The sequence below is a fragment of the Lagopus muta genome, chromosome Z (assembly GCF_023343835.1).
Source record: "Lagopus muta isolate bLagMut1 chromosome Z, bLagMut1 primary, whole genome shotgun sequence".
Classification (NCBI taxonomy): Eukaryota; Metazoa; Chordata; class Aves; order Galliformes; family Phasianidae; genus Lagopus; species Lagopus muta.
Window position 1 is genome coordinate 20,086,154 of NC_064472.1, and position 21,459 is coordinate 20,107,612.

At 38.4% G+C, this 21,459-nt stretch overlaps 2 protein-coding genes across 3 annotated transcripts in view; both read left to right on the forward strand.

Annotated features, from left to right (window-relative positions):
* ZSWIM6 (zinc finger SWIM-type containing 6) overlaps nucleotides 1–21,279 on the forward strand; it is a 111,670-nt gene extending 90,391 nt beyond the window's left edge. For both annotated transcript variants that reach the window (XM_048930632.1, XM_048930633.1), the window contains exons 9-14: nucleotides 1,823–2,083; nucleotides 5,789–5,924; nucleotides 12,356–12,513; nucleotides 13,037–13,200; nucleotides 17,188–17,269; nucleotides 18,668–21,279. In XM_048930632.1, the coding sequence (XP_048786589.1) occupies nucleotides 1,823–2,083; nucleotides 5,789–5,924; nucleotides 12,356–12,513; nucleotides 13,037–13,200; nucleotides 17,188–17,269; nucleotides 18,668–19,530 (1,664 nt within the window). In that variant the 3' untranslated portion in view covers nucleotides 19,531–21,279. The remainder of the gene's footprint in view (nucleotides 1–1,822; nucleotides 2,084–5,788; nucleotides 5,925–12,355; nucleotides 12,514–13,036; nucleotides 13,201–17,187; nucleotides 17,270–18,667) is intronic.
* Nucleotides 1–21,459, forward strand: part of IPO11 (importin 11) — a 483,265-nt gene that overhangs the window by 98,199 nt on the left and 363,607 nt on the right. The gene's annotated exons all lie outside the window — the stretch shown is intronic.

The window sequence follows — 21,459 nt, forward strand, 5'->3', positions numbered from 1 at the left end:
TTAGAGATGGTGAGCTACAGCAGATTGGTCAGGACTGTGTCCAGTTGGATTTTGAGGCACTCCAAGAATGAAGGCTTTACAGCTTCTTTGGGCAATCTCTTCAGTAAACACACACATAATAAAAAAAATAAATAAAAAAGGTATTATGCTAAAATAGAACCTTGTGTTTAATTTTGTGCTCACTGCCTCTTGTCCTGTCATGATATCTCACTGAGAAGAATCTGACTGTCATCTATATGTTCTGCTATTGGATATTTTTACATGAGATCCTCCTGAGCCTTTTTCAGGCTGAAAAGTCCCAGCTGTCTCAGTCTTTCTTCCTATGAGAGAAGCTCCAGGCCCATGATCGCCTTTGTGGCCTCTCAATGGATTTGCTCCAGTATGACCATAAGTACTGTGGAGCTCAGAACAGGATGCAACATTTTACATGCCTCTCTCCAGTGCTGAGTAGAGGGGAAGAAACAACTCTCTTACCTGCTGGGTCTGGTTGCTGGCAGCGCTCTCCTAATGCAGCGCAGGTTGTTATTAGATTTCTTAGCTATATATGCGCATAATTCTTCAAATAGATGGCAAAACAATTACAACGGTCTACAAAGAATATGAACTGGAAAGTAGTGTTTCAGAATTCATGCATGCTTTTGATCAGGATGTGTATGCCTGTTTCAAGTTCAATATTTGCTTTGCAAGCATTTGTAAGATGCATTCCTCATTCTCAGTCTATTTCCACCTCTGCAGTAGTTTCTGTATGGATAGAAGTTGGGTGCTTCTGCTTGTAACTCTTACATATTCATATCCCCAATCACCTCAGAGCTTTGCCTCAAAACTCATTCAGTGAGATTTTCTTCAGTAAACTTACAATCTCTCTCATATCCACCTATTCTGGAAGAACATTTAATTAAAAGAAACTAGAAACCAAATTCTTTGCAATTAAAAAAAAATTGCAAAAACAACAGCAACAAGAAAGAAAACCAACCCGTAACAAATGAAAAAAAAAAAACAACCCTCAACTTAAGAAATGGAAATTGTATGTTGAAAAATAACTTCCCTTACACAGTGCATGTGTTTTGGATTCTCATATGCTGCAGTTGTCTATCTCCCAACATCTGTCATCATAGGTTTTTCTTCCTCAATTAGTCTGTTAACTGTAGAGGCTGGAATACTGTTTTGTCATCTGTGGAGTGCCAAATGAATTGTAGTACTTCTTAGAGCCATTTATTGTTTGGTCTCTATGGAATTTCCAAGTATTGTACTGAAAGTAAGAACAATGTCAGTTAAGATCAGAGACTATACATGTTTATCATAAATGTAGCAGTCACATATAATAAAAATTCCTGAAGAACTCTAGCAGTAAATGCTTAAGAAGTTGTGAAGCTGTTAGGTCTACTGTATTTGCAGAGTCTTAATTATTTCATCTGAAATATATGCAGAGATGTAAATGTGTTCCCTGTCCACTGATACAACATTGAGGCTTTAAGGAGATACAGAAACAGGTGAGGGGGGAAAAAAAACAAAAAATCGAGATGCATTGTCTAATTTTGGTCTTGTTAATGCAAAGCTGGAGGAAAAACTGCTTTCCTCTAAATTGTGTGAGTTAAAGGCAAATCTTTTTTTTTTTACTTGTGTGATTATTTTTTAAATTCTAATTGGTTTATTTCTCCCTGCATCAGGTAGTTTGCATTGGATCTTAAGATAAAGCCAGTAATTTAAATCATTTTAAACAAATGAATACTTACAGAGGTAGCATTTGTAAATGTGACATTATAAGCAGATTATGGATTAGAACAGCTTACTGATGTGTTGTTCTTTCTGTTACCCTTTACAGAGAACATGGGGCAATGCAAATCTCTGGAGTACCAGCACCTGCCTGCACACAAGTTCTTAGAAGAAGGGGAATCGTATTTAACACTGGCTGTGGAAGTAGCATTGATAGGGCTGGGACAGCAACGAATAATGCCAGATGGCTTGTATGCACAAGAGAAGGTTTGTCGAAATGAGGAGCAACTCATTTCTAAGCTACAGGAAATTGAATTGGATGATACTCTGGTGAAGATTTTTCGAAAACAAGCAGTCTTCTTATTAGAAGGTAGCTCAATATAGACACTAACTGCTTCTTTAAACTGTCTTCACTTACAGAAGCCCATGGAACTAGTATTTCTGTGGAAACTGATTTTACCTACCTAAGATGTTTTTTTTCATGTAGAATTCCAGCAAAATTTTGTTTACAGTCTTTCACAAAAATGAAACATACACCAAGTAGTACAATCACTTTAGTTATAAGGCATTTACTGACGTATGAGCCTTTCATTTCAGTTTTTAACGTATTTTCTTCTTAAGATTTATGTGTTGTGTGTCATAATCTCAGTAGCCTAACTATACAGCCCTGACTTCCAATTAAATGTTATAGAAATCAGTTATCAGCAGCTCCCAGGTAACAGAATTCTAAACATCACTTGTTTCCTGAAAAAGAGCTGTCAGCTTTGTAAATGCAAGATTCCGCCCCCCCCCCCCCCCCCCCCCCCCATTTAAAGAGCTTAGAAAACTTACTTAAAATTGCTGGGATAGAAGGATAACATTTTATTTAGTATCTAAGAAAATGAATTCCCTCTGAAGTCTGAAAATCATCTCTGAAAACTAAAATACATGGTCAGATATTGAGGCTTAAAGACTGACCTTGTGACTAAACTGCAATCAAGGCAATTTTCTGTTTGGGAGTCATGGCAGTGGATTGCAATAAAATCTGTGGGAAAAGAATTCATGCCTTTGCTTTAACTTTTAAAAAGGATTAACACACATAATTTTAAAATCATATTCAGAAAATAGCCTAGCTTTTGTTTTTTTAAATAAGAGATAAAACTGTAAAGGAGCTCATTAGGTGAATACCTGTTCAAGGCATGGTGAGGAGTGCAATATTGCTGTAGCTAAGTTGTGAAGACTGTTACACAGCAGTCAGGTTTTTGCTTTCTTTGTGAGACATTTTTAGAAAAAAAATGTTTCACTTAATGGAAGAGATGCATTATGACCAGGTCCTTACAGACTTTGTTATCTACTGATGGTGCTATTTGACATTGCAGAGAAGCTGCACGATAGGGAGTTTCCATTATGTTATGCTCTGCTGCTGCTTTATGGCCTTTGGACAAGAACAGCTTCTCACTGGATCCAGCTATTAACAGCCACCAGGCAGAGATCTTATGGATTATAAAATCAATTTGCTGCATCTCTTAACTGTTAAGGATGCTTCATGAAGAAAATGCAGGGTTCTTCTTGAGTGCTTCCTTGTTTACGGCTTTGATCAGTGATGTTTTGTTTCCTTGGAGCAGCAAGAAATGTGCTAAAATAGTTACCTAGGAAATTGTGGTGAGCAGTGTGCAAAGAGGGTCTCGCGTTGCCGTTTGCTGAGAAATGTAACTTTCTTTCCATTGTCTTCAGTTTACACCTTATTAGACAGAAACTGCCAGCTCCCATGGAGGAAATACTGTACAGTGATGGAAGATCTTAATCATATCAGTTGTGTTTTTATGGTTGAAGTCTTGTAGATATAATAAAGAAAGCTTAATGCAATATTAAGCTGATTTCTATGCTGCTAGTTTAATTAATGCATGCTGTGTGCAGCTAATCTTTGAATGCATGGGAAGATAGAATGTTAAAACTGGTTGCAGGAACTGTTTTAATTTTTTGCTTGATGATTAAATTAGTGGCAGAATATATTTTCAAATAAATGTTTTGTCACATATTCCTCAGGTCCTGAGTTTCTGGCTGAACCACCAATTGGCAAAGATATGAAACAGCTCCTTTCACTGAAGCTGTGCTAGTTTTTAATGGACTTCACCTTCATTTAAATGATTATACAAGACACTGTGTCACTACTAAATCTTCATTGATATTTCCTTTGTAATTGGCTCCAATCTTAAGAAATGCCCAGCTACAGAGCTCAGATTCTTTTTCACTTCACATGGTATTTTTACCTTCGTGTTGTGTAGAAGAAACAGTCAGAAAAACATTGGAACAAATGTGCTTGTGCAAGTTGTTACAAACTTTGCTTCATGGAATTCATCCTCTTCTGCAGAAGAAATGTCTGCTTAAATTGTACATCCTCATCTGTAGGGCCAGCCATTTTAAACTGCTGCTGGAAATATAAATGGTTTGTGTGCTTCTGCAGTGAATTGTGCTCATCCAGTCCTTGTCCATCCAAGTGTGGTGTACTGAAATCTGTAGTATAGGAGGAAGTAAAATCCTATTCTCTCTCAGTAATTTCTAGGACTGCTGGTTGCTACCTATGCTGTAATTGTCCAGTAGTAATTAATGTAAAATTCTTGTTCTGTATCTCGCAACATATTACACTAGCTGCTGAAGCCAAGAACTGCTTGGCATAGTGTTAATGTTAGCATGAACAGCAGCTTCATGTGATAGCAGGAAAAATGTAAAAATGGTATTGTGGTCACTGTTAACGTTCAGAATGCATCAAAGAAATAATCACATTTAAATTTTCATTTACTTTTGCTGTTCTTACGAAATACTGCACTGTATTTCGTAATGTGCAAAATTACGGCATTTTTTCATTTTGGTACGTGTAAAATCCATTGTCACAGCAGTGGGAGTAGTTTTCTCATAGCAAATGTAATTTTTGAGAACACATGGCTATAACAGACTAGCAAAACAAGGTTTTGTTGCAAGATCTGACCTTGTCTTCTCTTGAGACAAAATCCAGACCAAAGGATAATTTATACGCCTTATGTCAGGTGAGATTAATAGGGACCGGGTGCTGTTGTAGTGATTGGTCGTGTACCTTCAACTGAAGATGTGCGCCTCTTCACTGAACTCACACTTTTTTTTGATGGATCTTTGAGAAAGAAATCACACACTGCTAGTGGATGTGTAGGGATTCGTGCACAATCTAAGGATATGGAGGCAAAGCTGAGACTAACACATTCAGCTTTTGCATACCATAAACTTGTGAAATGAGCCCTATGATGCTCTGGGACTGTCACTTGTGTGTGGGCTGGTAGTGTGCCTGGTACTGTGCAGTTTGCATTCTGTCTCACTGTCTCAAAGAATATATGGTATGTGATAGGTTTGTAATATATTGTACCTATTGTCACCCTGAAAATATTGCCTCCTGTTGATTTACCTAGAAACTACATCAGATACGAAGAGCACAATACCACTACTTGATAGAGAAAATTCCCAGCTACAAAACACAATTTTCAACACAATCACAACCATTAGCTGTGCATTTTTGCCAGTGATCTCCAAGAGCCTCCTAGCCACACTTGTAAAAATCTGCACTGGAGGTGAACCACTGTCCCTGTCACCCTCTGCTGAAACACACTGCCTCATTGTGCTCACATCCACTGTTCAGCCTCCGTAAAAGTTCAGCAACCACTGATAAATTCTAAAGGGTGCTGTTTTCTCTTTGTGGAGGAATTCAGTGATAGACCTTTGCTTAATATGCACTTCCATGTCAGATGCCATTTGTCAGATGGCCCCTCTCTACCATTTGTCACATGGCAACAACGTGTAATGGCATATTGGTGAGAAGGTTCAACCTCTACTGCCTCACCAACATCTGCCTCTGAGATGAGTTAACGTCATAAAACAGGAGGCATTACTTTCAGAGCAGTCCTCATATAAATGTGATACATGTATGATATGAGTAACAAAAAATAATCAATGCAGTTTTACCGTTAGCACAGCAAACACTGAATACCAGTTCTAGTGAATGTTTTTAAGGGTGCAGAAGTTGTTTTTTAACAGTCTGTAAAGATAGACATTTTTTTTCTCTTTTCTGCAGCTGGACCATATAGTGGATTAGGGGAAGTCATTCATCGAGAGAGCGTTCCAATGCACACATTTGCCAAGTATCTCTTCACCTCTCTCCTACCTCATGATGCTGAATTGGCATACAAAACTGCACTGAGAGCCATGCGGTATGTATTCACAAGTCACCTAGAAAGACCACAAGTAGCAGTTGGGAAAAGAGGGGAAAGCTTGGTAAGCAAGACCTCAGCATTACTCCCTTTAAGGACAAATTACTTTGGTTTTGTCATCTGTCAAACCAAGTGATGTCTGTGTTAAATATGGCATAATTTATAAATGTACAATTAGTGTTTACCTCCAACTGTAAAAAAGCATTCTGTTGTAACTATTTATTTCATTCTAGCATCCCTGTTAGGATGTGTGGTTTTGTGTTTAACAGTGGCAGTGTTATCGTGTGTGTTCTCTGTTTGTATGTGGTGGTAGTGATGTGTGGGACGATGCATCTAACCAGCAATTTCAGTATCATCTCCTGCTTAGTCTCTAGTGGTAGTTCTGTAGGACTGTTAGCTCCACTAGCTATCTTTACAAATAAGCTGTCAATGATAGATTTCAAACCATGTGGTGTTGTCTGATGCACTACTTGTTATTTCATAACTAGTTGGTCTTGTGCACAGTTCTGGGTGAACGCTGGGATTTAAATGGAGTATATGTTATACGATAGCAAAATATGTGACTTGCATCCCATTTGTCTTCAGTAATGGGGAGAAAGATATTTCTCAGGGAGCTCTCAGTATGTGTTGGCTTGATTTCAGGGCAGGCCAGATTGCTAACAGTGGCTAAGAAGAGCCTTCTGAAGGAAATTTCAAGGGTCTAAATGATTAGTAATAAATCTGTTGTCCTCCTACACTGCAGGGAAGAAGCTGGTCCCATCTGGATTGCCTGGTTGCTGTCAATAACTTGTATTAAATGATGATTGCTGGTTGTGGCAGTTCTGTGACTGCTAAGAGCAATCAAGTTTCTGTTTAAACATGTGTGTTTGGTGTTCGTGGTCACTATTATCAAGAATGATTGCACAGTGATTGTAGGATGTGCAATCCACATTAATGGTGTTTATCTTCATCAGGCAGATTGTGTTAGTGGTTTGGATATGTTTATTTTTTCTGGAGTTTCTGCAGAATACTGAACAAGGAGAAAACAACTATGTGGTTAAAGAACTAAACAGGATAGCTACTGTTGTGTTTAGGGACATGGTTTAATGAGAACTATTGGTGGTAGCCAGACAATTGGACTTGATAATCTTGTAGGTCTTTTCCAATCTTGGAGATTCTGTGACTGTATCAGATTAGACAAAAGTTTGTTTAGCCTAGGTTAGTTGTTTTTCATTTGTTTTTGTCTTTAGGCATATCTGGCAATGGGTATTAGAGGAGGAGTCTCAGAAATACAAAATGGCCTTGCATACTTGCTGCTTGTAATTAGAAATTTAGGAACTGTATTGACGAGACGATGCACCATTAACAAACTATTGAGAACATTCAAACATGATCAAAAAGCTGTCAGCTACATATGCCTCTTTTCTTTCTTAAATGTATTAAAAACACTGGTCATAGCAGATCGTCAAGATAGTACAGTAGGCACAGTGAAAAAGAAAAAAAGTTGATTTTTGTAAAGTGGACTTTTGTCTTTATATTAATTTCCAGTTATTGTGTTAAAGTGTTTCTCAGAGGTCATTCGTGTGGGGTTTTCCTCTTTAAGCTAAACTTGAGAGGCTGGAAAAGATATATATCAGCAGCTTTGCATAGTGCACTGTACACTTCAGTGGATGTCCACGCCATTCCTCTTGAACAAGGACATGTCACTCCTGAAAACTCCTCTGGAAGTTTCTTTTCTCAACAAAAGAAACAAACAAAGTGCTAAAAGATCCTAGATCATGAAATCTTTAGCTAATCCAGCCACTTTCCTGCCATCTCAGCTGAAATTATTTGTCAGAAAAAAACAACAAAACAAACAAGCAAACAAACTAGTATCCGAATGAGCTGCCTGTTTGCTTCTATCTGCTAAAATTACATGAGGCACTGGTATAATTAGGTCAGTTCTCCATAGTCCACTTGGCATTGCTATAAGACAGATGAGAATTCATCTCTAAACAAAAGTCAGTCTTTCTGCACTTTGATACGTGGCACTTTTTAGAAATATGGACTCCTATTTTGAGCTGTGATAATGGCCGATGTAGATACTCTCTGTTTGATGTCTCTGCATTCTTAAGTACTTCTCAAAACTTCTAAAAAGTCTTCTTTAAGAAGATTATTTACTTTTCCGATAAGTATGAAAGTGGTAGCTCATAGTACAAAGAACTCCTTATTAAAAAAAAAAAAAAAACTGACTTACTGTTGCCTTCATGGGGAAAAGAAAACAAACAAGTAGACTGAATACTTGTCTCAGGATTGTGAGGTAAAATGGATCAGAAGAAGGAGATTTGAGCATCTTTTCCTCCATGGCAGTGAGTAAATGGAAGTGTCACAGATAAAAATGTCACCTGAAAATTAGTAAAAGTGCTGTTTAGGAACTTCTGTAGTTCCTCATGGTTTTAGAAGTAGAGCATATTCATTTTTTTGCCTCAATATTTTTCAAATAAGTTAACTTCACAAAGTCATAGTTACTTGATTTCCACACATATTTAGAGTCAACCTACACACAAATCTACGTGAATTTGTAGAGCTACATGAATTTGTAGAGCTCTACTGGTTGTAGAGCTACCGGTAGCTCTGTTTTGTCTCTGTGTGTTCAAAATCATCTGTTCATGCTTCATTTTTTGGTCCTCTTTCAGTGTGGGGAATACACAATACAAAAATCAATAGAAGCTGAGATTGTGCCTTTGATATAGCTCAGGTTTGCAAACACAGGATGTGCTATTCTTGATGGTCTCTATTGTCTACATTTATCTTCTCGCTGCATCAGAACAGAGTGGAGCTTTAGAGAAATGTGGATATGTGGTGACCTAGTTGACTGCTCACATGGAATCTGAACATTTGACGTAGTTTAGCTGATCTCTTGTTAAGTATGAATTTCACCCACGTTTTTGGAACTAGGCTTTAATGATGATGTTTAGTCACAAGATAGCATTGCTGAGACCTAACTAAATAATGGATGTTTGAAAGAAAAAAAAAAAAAAAAAAGTTAAGAAAGCTAAATCTGTTGTAGCTTGTGCTTGTTTTGATGTTCCTTAGTCTTGCCAAAATTGCATGAAAGCCACCAATTCACAACAGCATTTCCTTTTTACAGCAGCGGAACACAGAAGCTGGCAGTGAAATTTGAAGTGACAAAAGATTTTCCCAAAACAGCCTCTTCCTTTCATACTCTATTTGTTGCTACTTTTGCATTCTGTAGTAGTTGAGATTTCTCCTGTTTATTGAAATTATTTAGTTTGTCTTCTTTCCTCCTTGTTTTGTGCTTGGAAAAAAATCAGTTGAGGAATTTACACACACTATTTTTCATGTATAAAGCTTTGCAAAAAAGATATATCAGCAGTACTAGGACAGAGATTTGACCCTTGATACAAATCAAATTGGCAGTTGGTTAATTCTTTTTTTTTTTTTTTTTTTTTTTTTTAAATTTTAGCATGCACATACACGTATCTGAAAACTGTAGAATAAAGTCCTGATGGGTATTTGTGTAGTGTGTGGTATTTCCATGTACCTGCTAAATACCCTAACACATATTTACAATGAGCTTTGCTAAATAATTCTTAAAGATACTGTCAGTTGCTTCAGGAATGTACAGAAAACGTTAAAACCATTGCAAATGTCCTAAATCTATCTTAAGGTCTCCATTCTTGATATGAATCATAGAATCACCAAGGTTGAAAAAGTTCAACCACCCACCTACCACCAATATTTCCCAGCTAAACCATCTCCCTTAGTATAACATGTACATGCTTCTTGAATGTTTCCAGGGTTGGTGTCTCAACCACCTCCCTGGGCAACCCATTCCAGTGTCTGACCACTCTTTCAGAGTTTTTCCTGATATCCTACCTGAACCACCCCTGGTGCAACTTGAGGCCGTTCCCTCTAGTCCTGTCACTGGTTATGTGGGAGAAGAGTCTGACTCTCACCTTGCCACAATCTCCTTTCAGGTCTTTGTAGAATGTGATAAGTTCTCCTGTAAGCCTCCTCCAGACTAAACAATCCTCATTCCCTCAGCCTCGCACTCCTCACAAGGCCTGTGCTCCAGACTCCACAAGCTTCGTTGCCCTTCTCTGGGCAATGCTCGAGAGCTTCAATGGCTTTCTTGTAGAGAGGGGCCCAAAGCTGAACACAGTACTCAAAAAGCAGCCTCACCAGGCTGAGTACAGACAGATGGTCACTTCCCTGCTCCTGCTGGCAGCACTACTTCTGAAACAAGTCAGGATGCCTTTGGCTCTCTTGGCCACCTGGGCACACTGCTGGCTCATGTTCATCTGAGCATCAACAAACACCCCCAGGTCCATTTCTTCCACACAGTCTTCCAGCCTCTCTATTCCAAGCCTGTGGTGTTGGCTGGGGTTGTTGTGGCCTACGTGCATGACCGAGCTCTTGCTGAACTTCATCCCACTGGCGTCAGCCCAGCTATCCAGCCTGCCCAGATCCCACTGAAGGCCTTGCTAGCCCCAGATGGATGAATATTTCCTCCCAACTTGGTGTCATCTGCAAACGTACTGACGATATGCTCAGTGCTATCGTTTAGATCATCAAAAGGTATTAAACAGGGCTGGTGCCAGTGCTGACCTCTGCGGAATACCTCTTGTGACCAGTCACCAGCTGGATTTAGCTCAGTTCTCTACCACTCTCTGGGCCCAGCCATCCAGCCAGTTTTTTGCCTAGCAAACAGTACACCTGTTCAGGCCACGGGCTGCCAGCTTCTCCAGGAGAATACTGTAGGAGACAGTGCCAAAGGCTTTGTTGAAGACTACATCAGCAGCCTTTACCACATCCACCAGACAATCATAAAAGGAAATCAGGTTGGTTAAGCGGGATCTGCCTTTCATGAACCCGTGCTGGGCCTGATCCCCTGATGGTTGTCCCAAACATACCTTAACCTACAGATCCTGTAGAAGTCAATTAGGTGCTGGTCATGTTATGGCTGGCCCATCTGACAGAGTCAAAATGGCCTTCAGAAAACTCTGTAGAAGTCAAACCAATCTGTGGTTCGCTTGCACTGTATTTGAGGTAGTTAGTTTAGACTTAGTCTGGCTGTGTCCATATGAATTGCTGTATATCCTTAAGTAGGATCACATAACCATATTCTGCATATTACTCAATAAGGTCATTTTCTCTGTAAAATACTTCACAGAAAGGATGAGTGTTGGAAAATAGAGGTGTCTGCTAGTGACCAAGTAGTTCAGAATTTCAAGGAATTGGCTGTGTTACACTGCACTGAGATTCTAATCATGTGAAAGCAAGGTAAAAGCACAAAAACACATTCCTGCTTTCTTTGTTGGGTAACAATGAAGAGATTGCTTTTAGACAAGATGCAGTTGGTATGTTACAGGAGTAAATAATTAGAAAGCCTTCAGTATAGGGGCACACTAACAAGTAAGTCTTCAGATTTTTTTAACAGTAATTTGCTAGAGTGTTGTGAGTGCCAGAAAACTCAAACTTTAAACCTAATGAAGAAACTAGCATTTGGAAAGCTTTTGTTTCTGGACATTATTCATTACTATCATTTGATGTCTCATTAACCCTTCATGTCTTGAAACCATGCTTAAATGTTGAATAAAAACATTTTCATTCAACCACTTCTACTTCTTTTTGCATTTATGTTGTATATGGTGTATCAGTTCTGGGTGGAAGATGGACTATCAGTTGAGTCTCTGTTATTGGCCATCCTTCTACTATAGTAGTCAGGAGAAAGCATAAAAATTTGAATTTTATAAGTGTAAATACTTCATAGTGAATAACCTCAAATTCTTGCTTGAGGATTAGAAAACACTCTAAAAAGTCTCTTTAGAAGCAACTTCCTGTGTCACTGCTGTTTGGGATCCTAACATCAGATTATTGTATATTATGCAACGTTGGCAAACTATAGCTTAAGGACTTTAAAAAGTATGTAGTAGTTAAATAGTGAAATTTCCTTTTTGGTATGTTTGATTTTTAAGATCAAAATCCAAATGACTTCTATAATAACCACCTTCCTTACTTTCCTAATCATTTGCACGTAAAGGAAGTTGAAGTTGTGCATGCATTAATATTGGAAAACATTTATATTTTTCACTATGATGGAGAAGCATTTTCCATCCTGAGATCTGTGGTTCAGAGGCTGAAAAAAGGCAAGAGAAAATGTTTCAGCTCTAAGGATGATGCAGAAGGTCTCAACTGCCTTGCTTAATGGATGGCTTAATTTTCCTGTGCATTCGTACAGATCACTGCTGATACAAGCAAATTTAGCAAGTAGATTCCCCAAGCTTTTCAGTTTCCTCAAAAAAAAGAACTGATTTTTCCAATATCTTTTTATACCCAAAAGGGCACATTTTATGAACAAGGTCAAGTGTTCTTGAAGCTTTAGTTCTGCTCATGAGTAACCTAATGTAATAATGATTTAATGAAAGAGGATTTCTTCCTTATTTCAGGTTGCTAGTATTGGAATCTACAGCTCCTTCTGGAGACATGTCCCGCCCACACCACATTGCATCAGTTGTTCCAAACCGGTATCCCCGCTGGTTCACTCTAAGTCACATTGAATCCCAGCAGTGTGAGCTGGCATCAACCATGTTAACAGCAGCCAAAGGTACAGTGCTGTCAGTTACATACTCAGCTAAATGTATGCTTTTAATATTATATGGAGTAAACAGATTTTAAATCTTGTGTTTAGGAATCCAAATGGCAGTCTGACAGGAGCTTGAAATGGGAACAACAAGCTGAACTGACTTAAATTTTCACTAAATCTTCTAGTAAAATAGTTAAGCTATTTAGAGGATAGCCAGGCAGATTTGATTTGAGGCTGAGAAGACAGCTTTTTGTTCTTCTGATGCATGACTGTGAGACCCAGCAGTGGACAAGTCACTTCTAAAATTCACAAATCAGCTTGACTTTTTGGCATGTAGTACACTAGCATCATCAGACACAAAAGGAATCTGTGCCCTCTTATATCTTTTATTGATATGCAATTTAATTATGGAAGGTTTATAACAACAAAATGCAAACAACAGAATCATTATACTATTGCTGCAGCAAGACAGGCTTACTTATAATGCATCTCTGGATGTCTTGGGAGCTTGTTCTGTTTTGTTGATTCTGTTTACGTCTTGCAGGTGATGTTCGGAGGCTGGAAACAGTGTTAGAATCCATACAGAAAAACATCCACTCTTCATCACACATCTTCAAACTTGCGCAGGATGCATTTAAAATAGCTACACTCATGGACAGCTTGCCTGACATCACTCTTCTAAAAGTTTCTCTGGAGTTGGGCCTTCAGGTATTTCTCTTGTTCATTATTAAGACAGCAGAATACAGCAAATAGACTCTGTTGGTGGGTTCAGATCTTTAAGTCTATGAGGACCATATTGGCTTGCTGCCTATTGATGTGAAGTCGACTGGTGAACTTCACACTGGAACAAGGGTCTGCTCAGCCCCTTCGTTCCATTTGGGTGGAAAGAACTGGAAGTGGCTGGCTGCAGAGCACTATTCTATTCATGGGTCAGAGATAAAAATTATTCTAGCAGTGTGCTAGGTATTTTGCATGGTCTTGAGGAGCTTCTTACTGTTCCTCCCTTTCTTCCCTTCCTCATTTTCCTAAACAAGGTTTGGTGGTTGCCTGCTGAATTAATAGGGAAAACCAACGGCAATCGTAATGTCCTGTTTCTAAAACAGATTGCGCTACCAGCAGCCCTCGCACTTTCTTCATCAAATGCTGCACTCCACATACTTTGAGGTGATCATCTGCATCAGATGCAGTTTGAGGTGTGCAGCAGCGTCAGGCCAGTTTTAATGCTCTTAGGAGACTTACCAAGCTAAAAGGAAACTGCTAGGTTTTTAAATATCTGGAGAAATGTTGCCATACACTGATGTGTCGTGGAGATTACACAATTCAACAAAAATAAATCTCTTCATCCCTCTTCAGGGAGTTCTTAAACAAACAAACAAACAAAAAACAAAACAAAAAAAAAACACCAAGCCATGCAAAGATCAGGAAACCATTTATTACTTTGCTTCAGTAAACAAAATTGCGGAGAATTCTGGGGAGAGGATATCGTATCTCAGTTGCTTCTCATGACAAAGAACGGTACTACTCGCTTATTTTAGACTTCTAGAAGTAAAAATCTTTAAGAAAGCTAAGATTCTGTACTCTTCATTAGCCTTTCTTATTCTTGAAGTTGCTGTGGAAAACTGTTTCTTTTTTCACATCTAGGTATGTTTCTGAATTTTTGCTTATTTGAGAAAGAAAGGTCTTTGACCTATGAGTCACCTCAGACATTGAAGGATAATTCATTAGTAGCAGTACACATCTGATGTCACTGTTTATAAATACCTGTGTGTGGTTGATAGTGTCCTTTGAATGTCTTCAGTGAAATGTAATGAGAGAAACATCACGAATTTGTATTTCTTGGGAAAAAGTTCTTCCCTGAGACAGTGGTGAGGCACTGGAACAAGCTTCCCAGAGCTATGATCGTGACGCCAAACCTACAAGAGTTCAAGAAGCATTTGGACAAGCTCTTAGACACTGAGTTTGATTTTTCAGTGGCCCATTCCAGCTTGGGGTATTCTGTGGTTCTACAGTTCCTCCTAAATCCAGAACTTGGAATAAAACAAAACCTAAACTGGTATAGAAACTCTGCTGTTCTTTTCAGAGGTGACACTAGCAATTTCACAACTCTTTCACTGGGTTCTCCAAGATATTAAAGCTTACTGCATTGCTCTAGATTAGGGAGAAACATGTGGACTACTGGGTTCTTTCTCCCTGTTTCAGTGGCAGCATGTGTTCTGCAAAGGGAAAGTATTTTAACTAGTCGTGCAAAGGAAGTCATGAGCATGGCAAAATGGCCGTGGAACACCTCAAGTGTATTTTGTCTTTCAGAACCTTACTGACACTGGTGTTCTGAGATCTGCAGATGAAAGAGCAGCTTCTGTTCCTCCACTTGCTTATCATGCTATGTCAATGAGAATATTACTGCACATGTACAGACAAGTATGCTGGCAGAATTGCTGAGTGAATTAGTGCAGATGATTGCTTGATGCATATTTGGCAAGTGAATATCTGAAGTGAATCCATGAATACCTGTAAATAAATCTTTTTCCAGTGCATATGATAAAGAGTTTTTATATTGCTGTGAAAGCTAATGGTTGGCCATTTCTTGCATCTCTCATGACTAGCTGAGCTCTTCTGTTCCTCCAGATTAAGAAACTTATAAAAATCCATTAGGACCAAATGAAGAGACCTTGACTTTGGGACAATTTACTGCATTTAAAGGGGCTTCCTATTATTTTTAGACTTACTTGTTGAGAAGCCACCTTCCATCGATAGAAGAGGTGCTCCAGGAGTGTTTTGAGCACAAGTGAAATAGTTCCTTGGCAACATGGATGATGTTTTAAATTAGTTTCAGCTCCTCTTTGATCAAGACATCAATATATGCTTTATTTGAAATCCTTGTTGTTGTTTTTTTGTTTTTGTTTTATTTTTAATCATCGTTAAAGGGCCCCTCTCAGTGTTCTCAGCCCATCAGTTTAATCAGGTGAAAAAAATACATTTCCAAGATAGATGAAGACAAACTTGTCCAGGTCAAGGGACTAGATATGATGATGTGTTTTCCTCTCAAGTTAGGACTGTCTGCACTGGAGTTGACTGTGCTTGCTGGAGACTCTTGTGACTGATCCTTTTACAGACCACCAGAGAGAAGAATGTAATCAGAGTATACATCAAATGAAGTTGTCATTCATACAGTTGTTTGTTTTTTTTTAACCTTTTCCCTCTTGCATCAGTAGCAGAATTCAATCCATAGATCTATTTTCTGTTAGGTTCACTCTTGTTACAAGGGGTAAGCTAAAATTTTGGTTTTGATACTGGAAGAGCGTTAGCCTTCAATTATGTGTGCATCAGTAAAGAAAGTCTTGACTTTCTCATTGATGGAGAGGACAGGTAGTTGCACTCCTGTTGTAGTTTAACCCAGCAGGTGGGTCAGCATCTGCACATAGAGTTGATTCTTAAACATGAACTTTCTTTCAAAATATTATTCTGTGCTCTAGCACTTACATTATAGCTTAGTCAAGCTGATGCTCCCATTTTTGAGGCTGATAAAGCCAATAAAATTCTTGTCCTGTGACAGCCAGTCACCAAGCTCCTAAGGTAGGAATGCTTGGAGACCACCATGGAATCACAACCACACAGTTCATTCATGTTTTTTAGTAGACTTTCCATCTTCTTAATTATCTTTTCTACAGTTTAGGACAAAAGGAGATGGCAGGAATAGCTGGTATGACAGAGGTCTACATACTGCTTTGAAGCCACCTTACTACTGGGAAGGCACATGAGCAGAGAACTCTCTTACAAGTACTGCTTGACTCCATTAATGAGTAGATTTTTGATTGTAATGGATATTGCTCCTTGCTAAGGGCTTTATGATTGACCTAACTTCATTACTGCAGCTATTGCTATGGGATGATGACTGAGATAGTAAAAGAGAAGACTATTTGGATTCTTTACCTGTGTCTGTGGAATGTTCGATTAGCCAAAGCAAGCTTTCTGTGCAATTTCTGTGCAGTGTTTTTTGTTGTTTTTTTTTTTTTTTTAACTGAAGAAACATTTTTGCCTACATTTTGCAAATAACACAGGCAGTAATTGATAGTGGAATATAATAGGGGCACTGCAATCAAAGCTTTAAGAACTCTGGGTTTCTGATGGTTTTATGATGGAGCCTTTTTTGCAGGGTCTCTGTTCAGGTAGAGGAGTCATTGCTATGAGTGGTTTAATAATATCTGAATATATTTAGAAGTGTGTGTATAACATTGTAGAATTAGCAGACATTAAAATTCAAATTATTGTCTGTATTATTGAAGTCAGTGAAAAGAAACACACATGTAGGGAGAAATTGGGTTAGTTTGCCCAACAAAAGTGAACACGTCCACTTTGAAGGCTACTATTCATAGAGGGAGAAGAGACGATGTAATTTAATTTGACTCATTCATAATTGGTTGGACTTCGTTTTGTTTTTGCTTTTCCCTAACAAAACAGAACCTTTCATTTAGACTTGAAGGGCCTGCAGTTGGAATTACACTCTGCATGCTCTTCTAAGATAGTTGTGAAGTCTTTTTCAAATCTTTGGACGTGTCAACTGAAAGACATAGCAGAGCAGAGAGAGCAAGAAGTGCTATTTTGAACCCCAGTGTATCTGAGTAACTTAAATACCTAACTGCTGGGGTTTCTTTGTATCAGTTTTACAATTAGGATTATTTGTTTCTGTTTTAATAGGTGATGCGGATGACGCTGTCAACACTGAATTGGCGACGGCGGGAAATGGTGAGGTGGCTGGTAACATGTGCAACAGAAGTAGGTATGTGCAAAGATGCTCTTCAAGAGCTCCTGCCTTTTCATCAGTTAATCTTAGATAACTTGATCTTATTTGTTAATTCCCAAGCTCTGCAAGTTGTTTCACCTTTCTGTTATCTAGAAAGTTCCTTTTTACGTCAAGTATTAATTATGGCAATAATGAGTGGTTTTCTTGAGCACATGATGGAATAGGCACAGGCCAATTGAGATGATATTTGAGTAATGTAATGTGACCTTTTTGCCATGCAGCATAGAGGGGTGTGTAACAAAATTTTGATGCAGTGCTCTTGTTTTAACATTCTCATATCTTTGCAGAGATAATTATTACTGAGGGTATATTACGCATAGTGCCTGGATATTACTTCGTGTAGTTGTGTATTGGCAAATAAAATGCCGGTTGTAAAAGCTTTAAATTAGTTTACATATTCTAATAGAAGTATCCAATAAAGAACCTATCATGTCATGCTAAGTACTCTTAAAACTTACTCATATTGGTAAAGCAAGGAATCTGCTTATTTAAATGTAGTTACGGTGTGCTCTGGCTGTGCTCCATTTTTTCACATGAGTGAAGGGATGCACAGGAAGCATCGGAGTCCTGCAGAGAAAATGAGGGCCTCTGGATGTGGTTTAGATGGCTTCACAAATGTGTGTAAACTGCCTCTAGCATAAATGAAACACTCTAGTTGTCCATAAAGTTAAATTATGGAACCCATCAGTCAGTTTCCCCCACCCTCCCCCTGCCAAAAAATATATTCACACCAGGAATAAAGTGATGCTAAATAAAATATCTATTTCAGGTAATAACAAGTAGTGAATATTGCTCCAAGTACTTTCCTAATATACAGCTTAGTGTTCAGGCGTGTTTGATTTTGATTCAAGCTGTATCTGAAAACCTGTTGGAAGCAGGTGTCAGTTAGGATTCCTGGGTCTTTTTTTCTTTTTTTAAGGCATGCCTAGTATTACTAGTATGTTCTAGTAAGTAAGCCATTAGTATGGTTTCATGTTCTTTTCTGCATGCTCTTGAGCTTGTGATCTACGCTGAGAAAAGAAGTTAAAATTGCTTTTTAAAATAGTTCAATATGAAGGTTGCTTTTGAGCGATGTGATGAGACCAAATGAGCCAGATCTTGTTATCCAAATCGTTTTAAATAATAAGTAAAACAGCTCAATTGTCACACCAGGAGATTAAAGTTTATCTTACAGGCTTTTTTACATTGTCCTCTGCATTTCAGTGATTGCTGCAGATTTTGCACATTAGCCTCTGTTTTATTGTCTTTTTTGGGCTTTCTTGACAAGGCACATCCCCTTGATAACCTTATAGACTGCTAAAAACATAATCTCTTGCTAAGCATCTGTATCGCTAGCTTTTATCAGCTGCAGCTGATCTCTTCTTTCTGTTACAGGTGTTTATGCACTGGATAGCATCATGCAAAACTGGTTTACACTGTTCACTCCAACTGAAGCCACTAGTATTGTTGCTACAACGGTGATGTCCAATAGCACCATCGTCCGTCTGCACCTGGACTGCCATCAGCAGGAGAAGCTGGCCAGCAGTGCTAGGACGCTTGCTCTTCAGTGTGCCATGAAGGATCCTCAAAACTGTGCCCTCTCTGCACTGACCTTATGTGAAAAGGATCACATAGCTTTTGAGACCGCTTACCAAATCGTTCTAGATGCTGCTACAACTGGCATGAGCTACTCGCAGCTTTTTACTATAGCACGATACATGGAGCACCGCGGCTACCCTATGCGGGCCTACAAGCTGGCCACTTTGGCCATGACACATCTCAACCTGAGTTACAATCAGGACACACACCCTGCCATTAATGACGTTCTGTGGGCATGTGCGCTCAGCCACTCCCTTGGGAAAAATGAGCTAGCAGCTATAATACCTCTGGTTGTCAAAAGTGTCAAATGTGCAACAGTACTGTCAGACATTTTGCGTAGGTGTACTTTGACCACTCCTGGCATGGTAGGACTTCATGGAAGGAGGAACTCTGGTAAGCTCATGTCACTGGACAAAGCCCCTTTAAGGCAACTCTTGGATGCCACGATTGGAGCCTACATTAATACGACTCATTCACGTCTCACTCACATCAGCCCTCGACACTACAGTGAGTTTATAGAGTTCCTCAGCAAGGCTCGAGAAACCTTCTTAATGGCTCATGATGGACACATCCAGTTTACACAGTTTATTGACAACCTAAAACAAATCTACAAAGGCAAAAAGAAACTGATGATGTTGGTTCGCGAGCGGTTTGGTTGACAAAAATGTGTGAATGGGGAGGGGAAGGGGGGGTGGGAAGGGATGATTTGTTTTTACTTGAGCCTGCCTTTGTATCCTTTTTAACTTAAAGAAACAGAGCCACACCGGTATTATATGTGTATAGTTATATTGAGTTTTCAGACTAAACTGTCATGTTGTGAAAGTCTGTGTGTTTAATTTTTTTTTTCCTTTTTTCTGTTTTGTATGAGAGAGAGGTTAAAAAAGGTTTGGTTTACACTGAGTATATGTTGTCAAGTGGCAAAAGCCCACATTGCTCTCCTGTTCTTTCTGTATACGTTCACAGCCTCAAAAACAAACGTATATTGCAATGGCTTTAAAAACCAAACACCTCCATCCTGTGATAAGTACCTCGAATGGATTCAGCTTTACTCCTTTGTAACTCATCCTTACATTTCAGCATATTTAAACAAACCAACAAATGAAATAGTAATAGTTCAAAGGCTGACCACGTGGCTTTGCAGTGCTGTTCATCCAGAAGCATGGCACACAATGCTTGTGCATGTGGAAACTTAGCGACTGTCAACATACATTCTCAGGGATTTATCAAAAAAAATTAAAAAAAAGAATGAGAGCATTTATTGTACTGTATATATATTATAGTATATGTCTGAATATTGAAAAATATAACATTAACTAATTTATAAAAAAATCTATCTAATGCAAAATACTTGAAGCTGCAGTAGCTTGGTTTTAAACAAAAAAAACCTATCAGAAGGACTACAGTGCGCCTTGCTTCAGGGTTGGCTCAGGTGGTGAACTATATGCTGGGCATCTATGCAGAGCCACCTTTTGGATTGCATGGTTGGACTGATAACTAATGGGGAAAATTTTATATATATATATTTATACAACCCGTGTATACATATATATGTATACACACATACACACATGCTTGTAACAGGCACTATAGTAAAGAGGGACAACAAAAAATACACAGCCAGAGCAGCAAGCCTTAGCATTAAGAATACAGTATGCCAGAGTTGGGGTTTGTGCCTCCTAGCCTAGAAAACTTAAAAGAAATATCCTTTTTGACACAAAACTCAAAATGTTTTCAAAATGGTTGACGTGATACATTACGCCTTTGCAGTGAGCTAATAATAAGCTAACCTTTGTGCACAAATAACATATATATATATATATTATATATATATATTCTGCATAGGTATTTTGACTTTGTGCAGGACAGAAAGTTGTGTAGGTATGACTGTTCTACTTTTCAGTTTGTTTTTTTAATATATTTTATTTTCTCTAGAATTACTCAGACAAAAGCAGCCTTCTATCTTGCCTTGTCTTAATGCTTTAAAATAACCAAACTGGAGATCTAACTACCAAACTGTTCATAATATTATTAAATACCAACTTTGGTTACAGTATAGTGTCTTTACTTTAGCTGATGGTTCTGTATCCTTGTGCTTTTTAAAGCAGTTTTTATGTTTTGGTGCAAAAGTTGTCCAGTGTCTCTTGTTCCCTTCATTAGAGAACATGCTAGAAGTATGTTTGTAGGTATTTTTGTTTAGAAAAACTATTTCATGCTCTCCATTTTATTTATTATAATAGGTAAAAAGGTTGTACTTCATCACCCATGTAAACATGCTCATGAAGTTGAAAGTAATTAAGATTTGATACACTGATATCAATTTATTTATGTAACTAAATTCACTGTTTTATAAACTTGTTAATGATCAACAATTTTTTTGTTTTGATTAAAATTAGTTTTTTGAAAGTTGATTCTGTCTCCTTTATGGTGTGTTACTGAAGTTGAACAGATGTTTTGTGTATCTTAACTGCCCAGCTTACAGCTTTGAGGCATTAGTCTTAAACAATATGGCCACAAAGAACAGGAAAGAATTTTGTTCCTGAAAAAACTGCAGAGGAATGGCTGCACTCACAATTGCACCAGATCCTGTG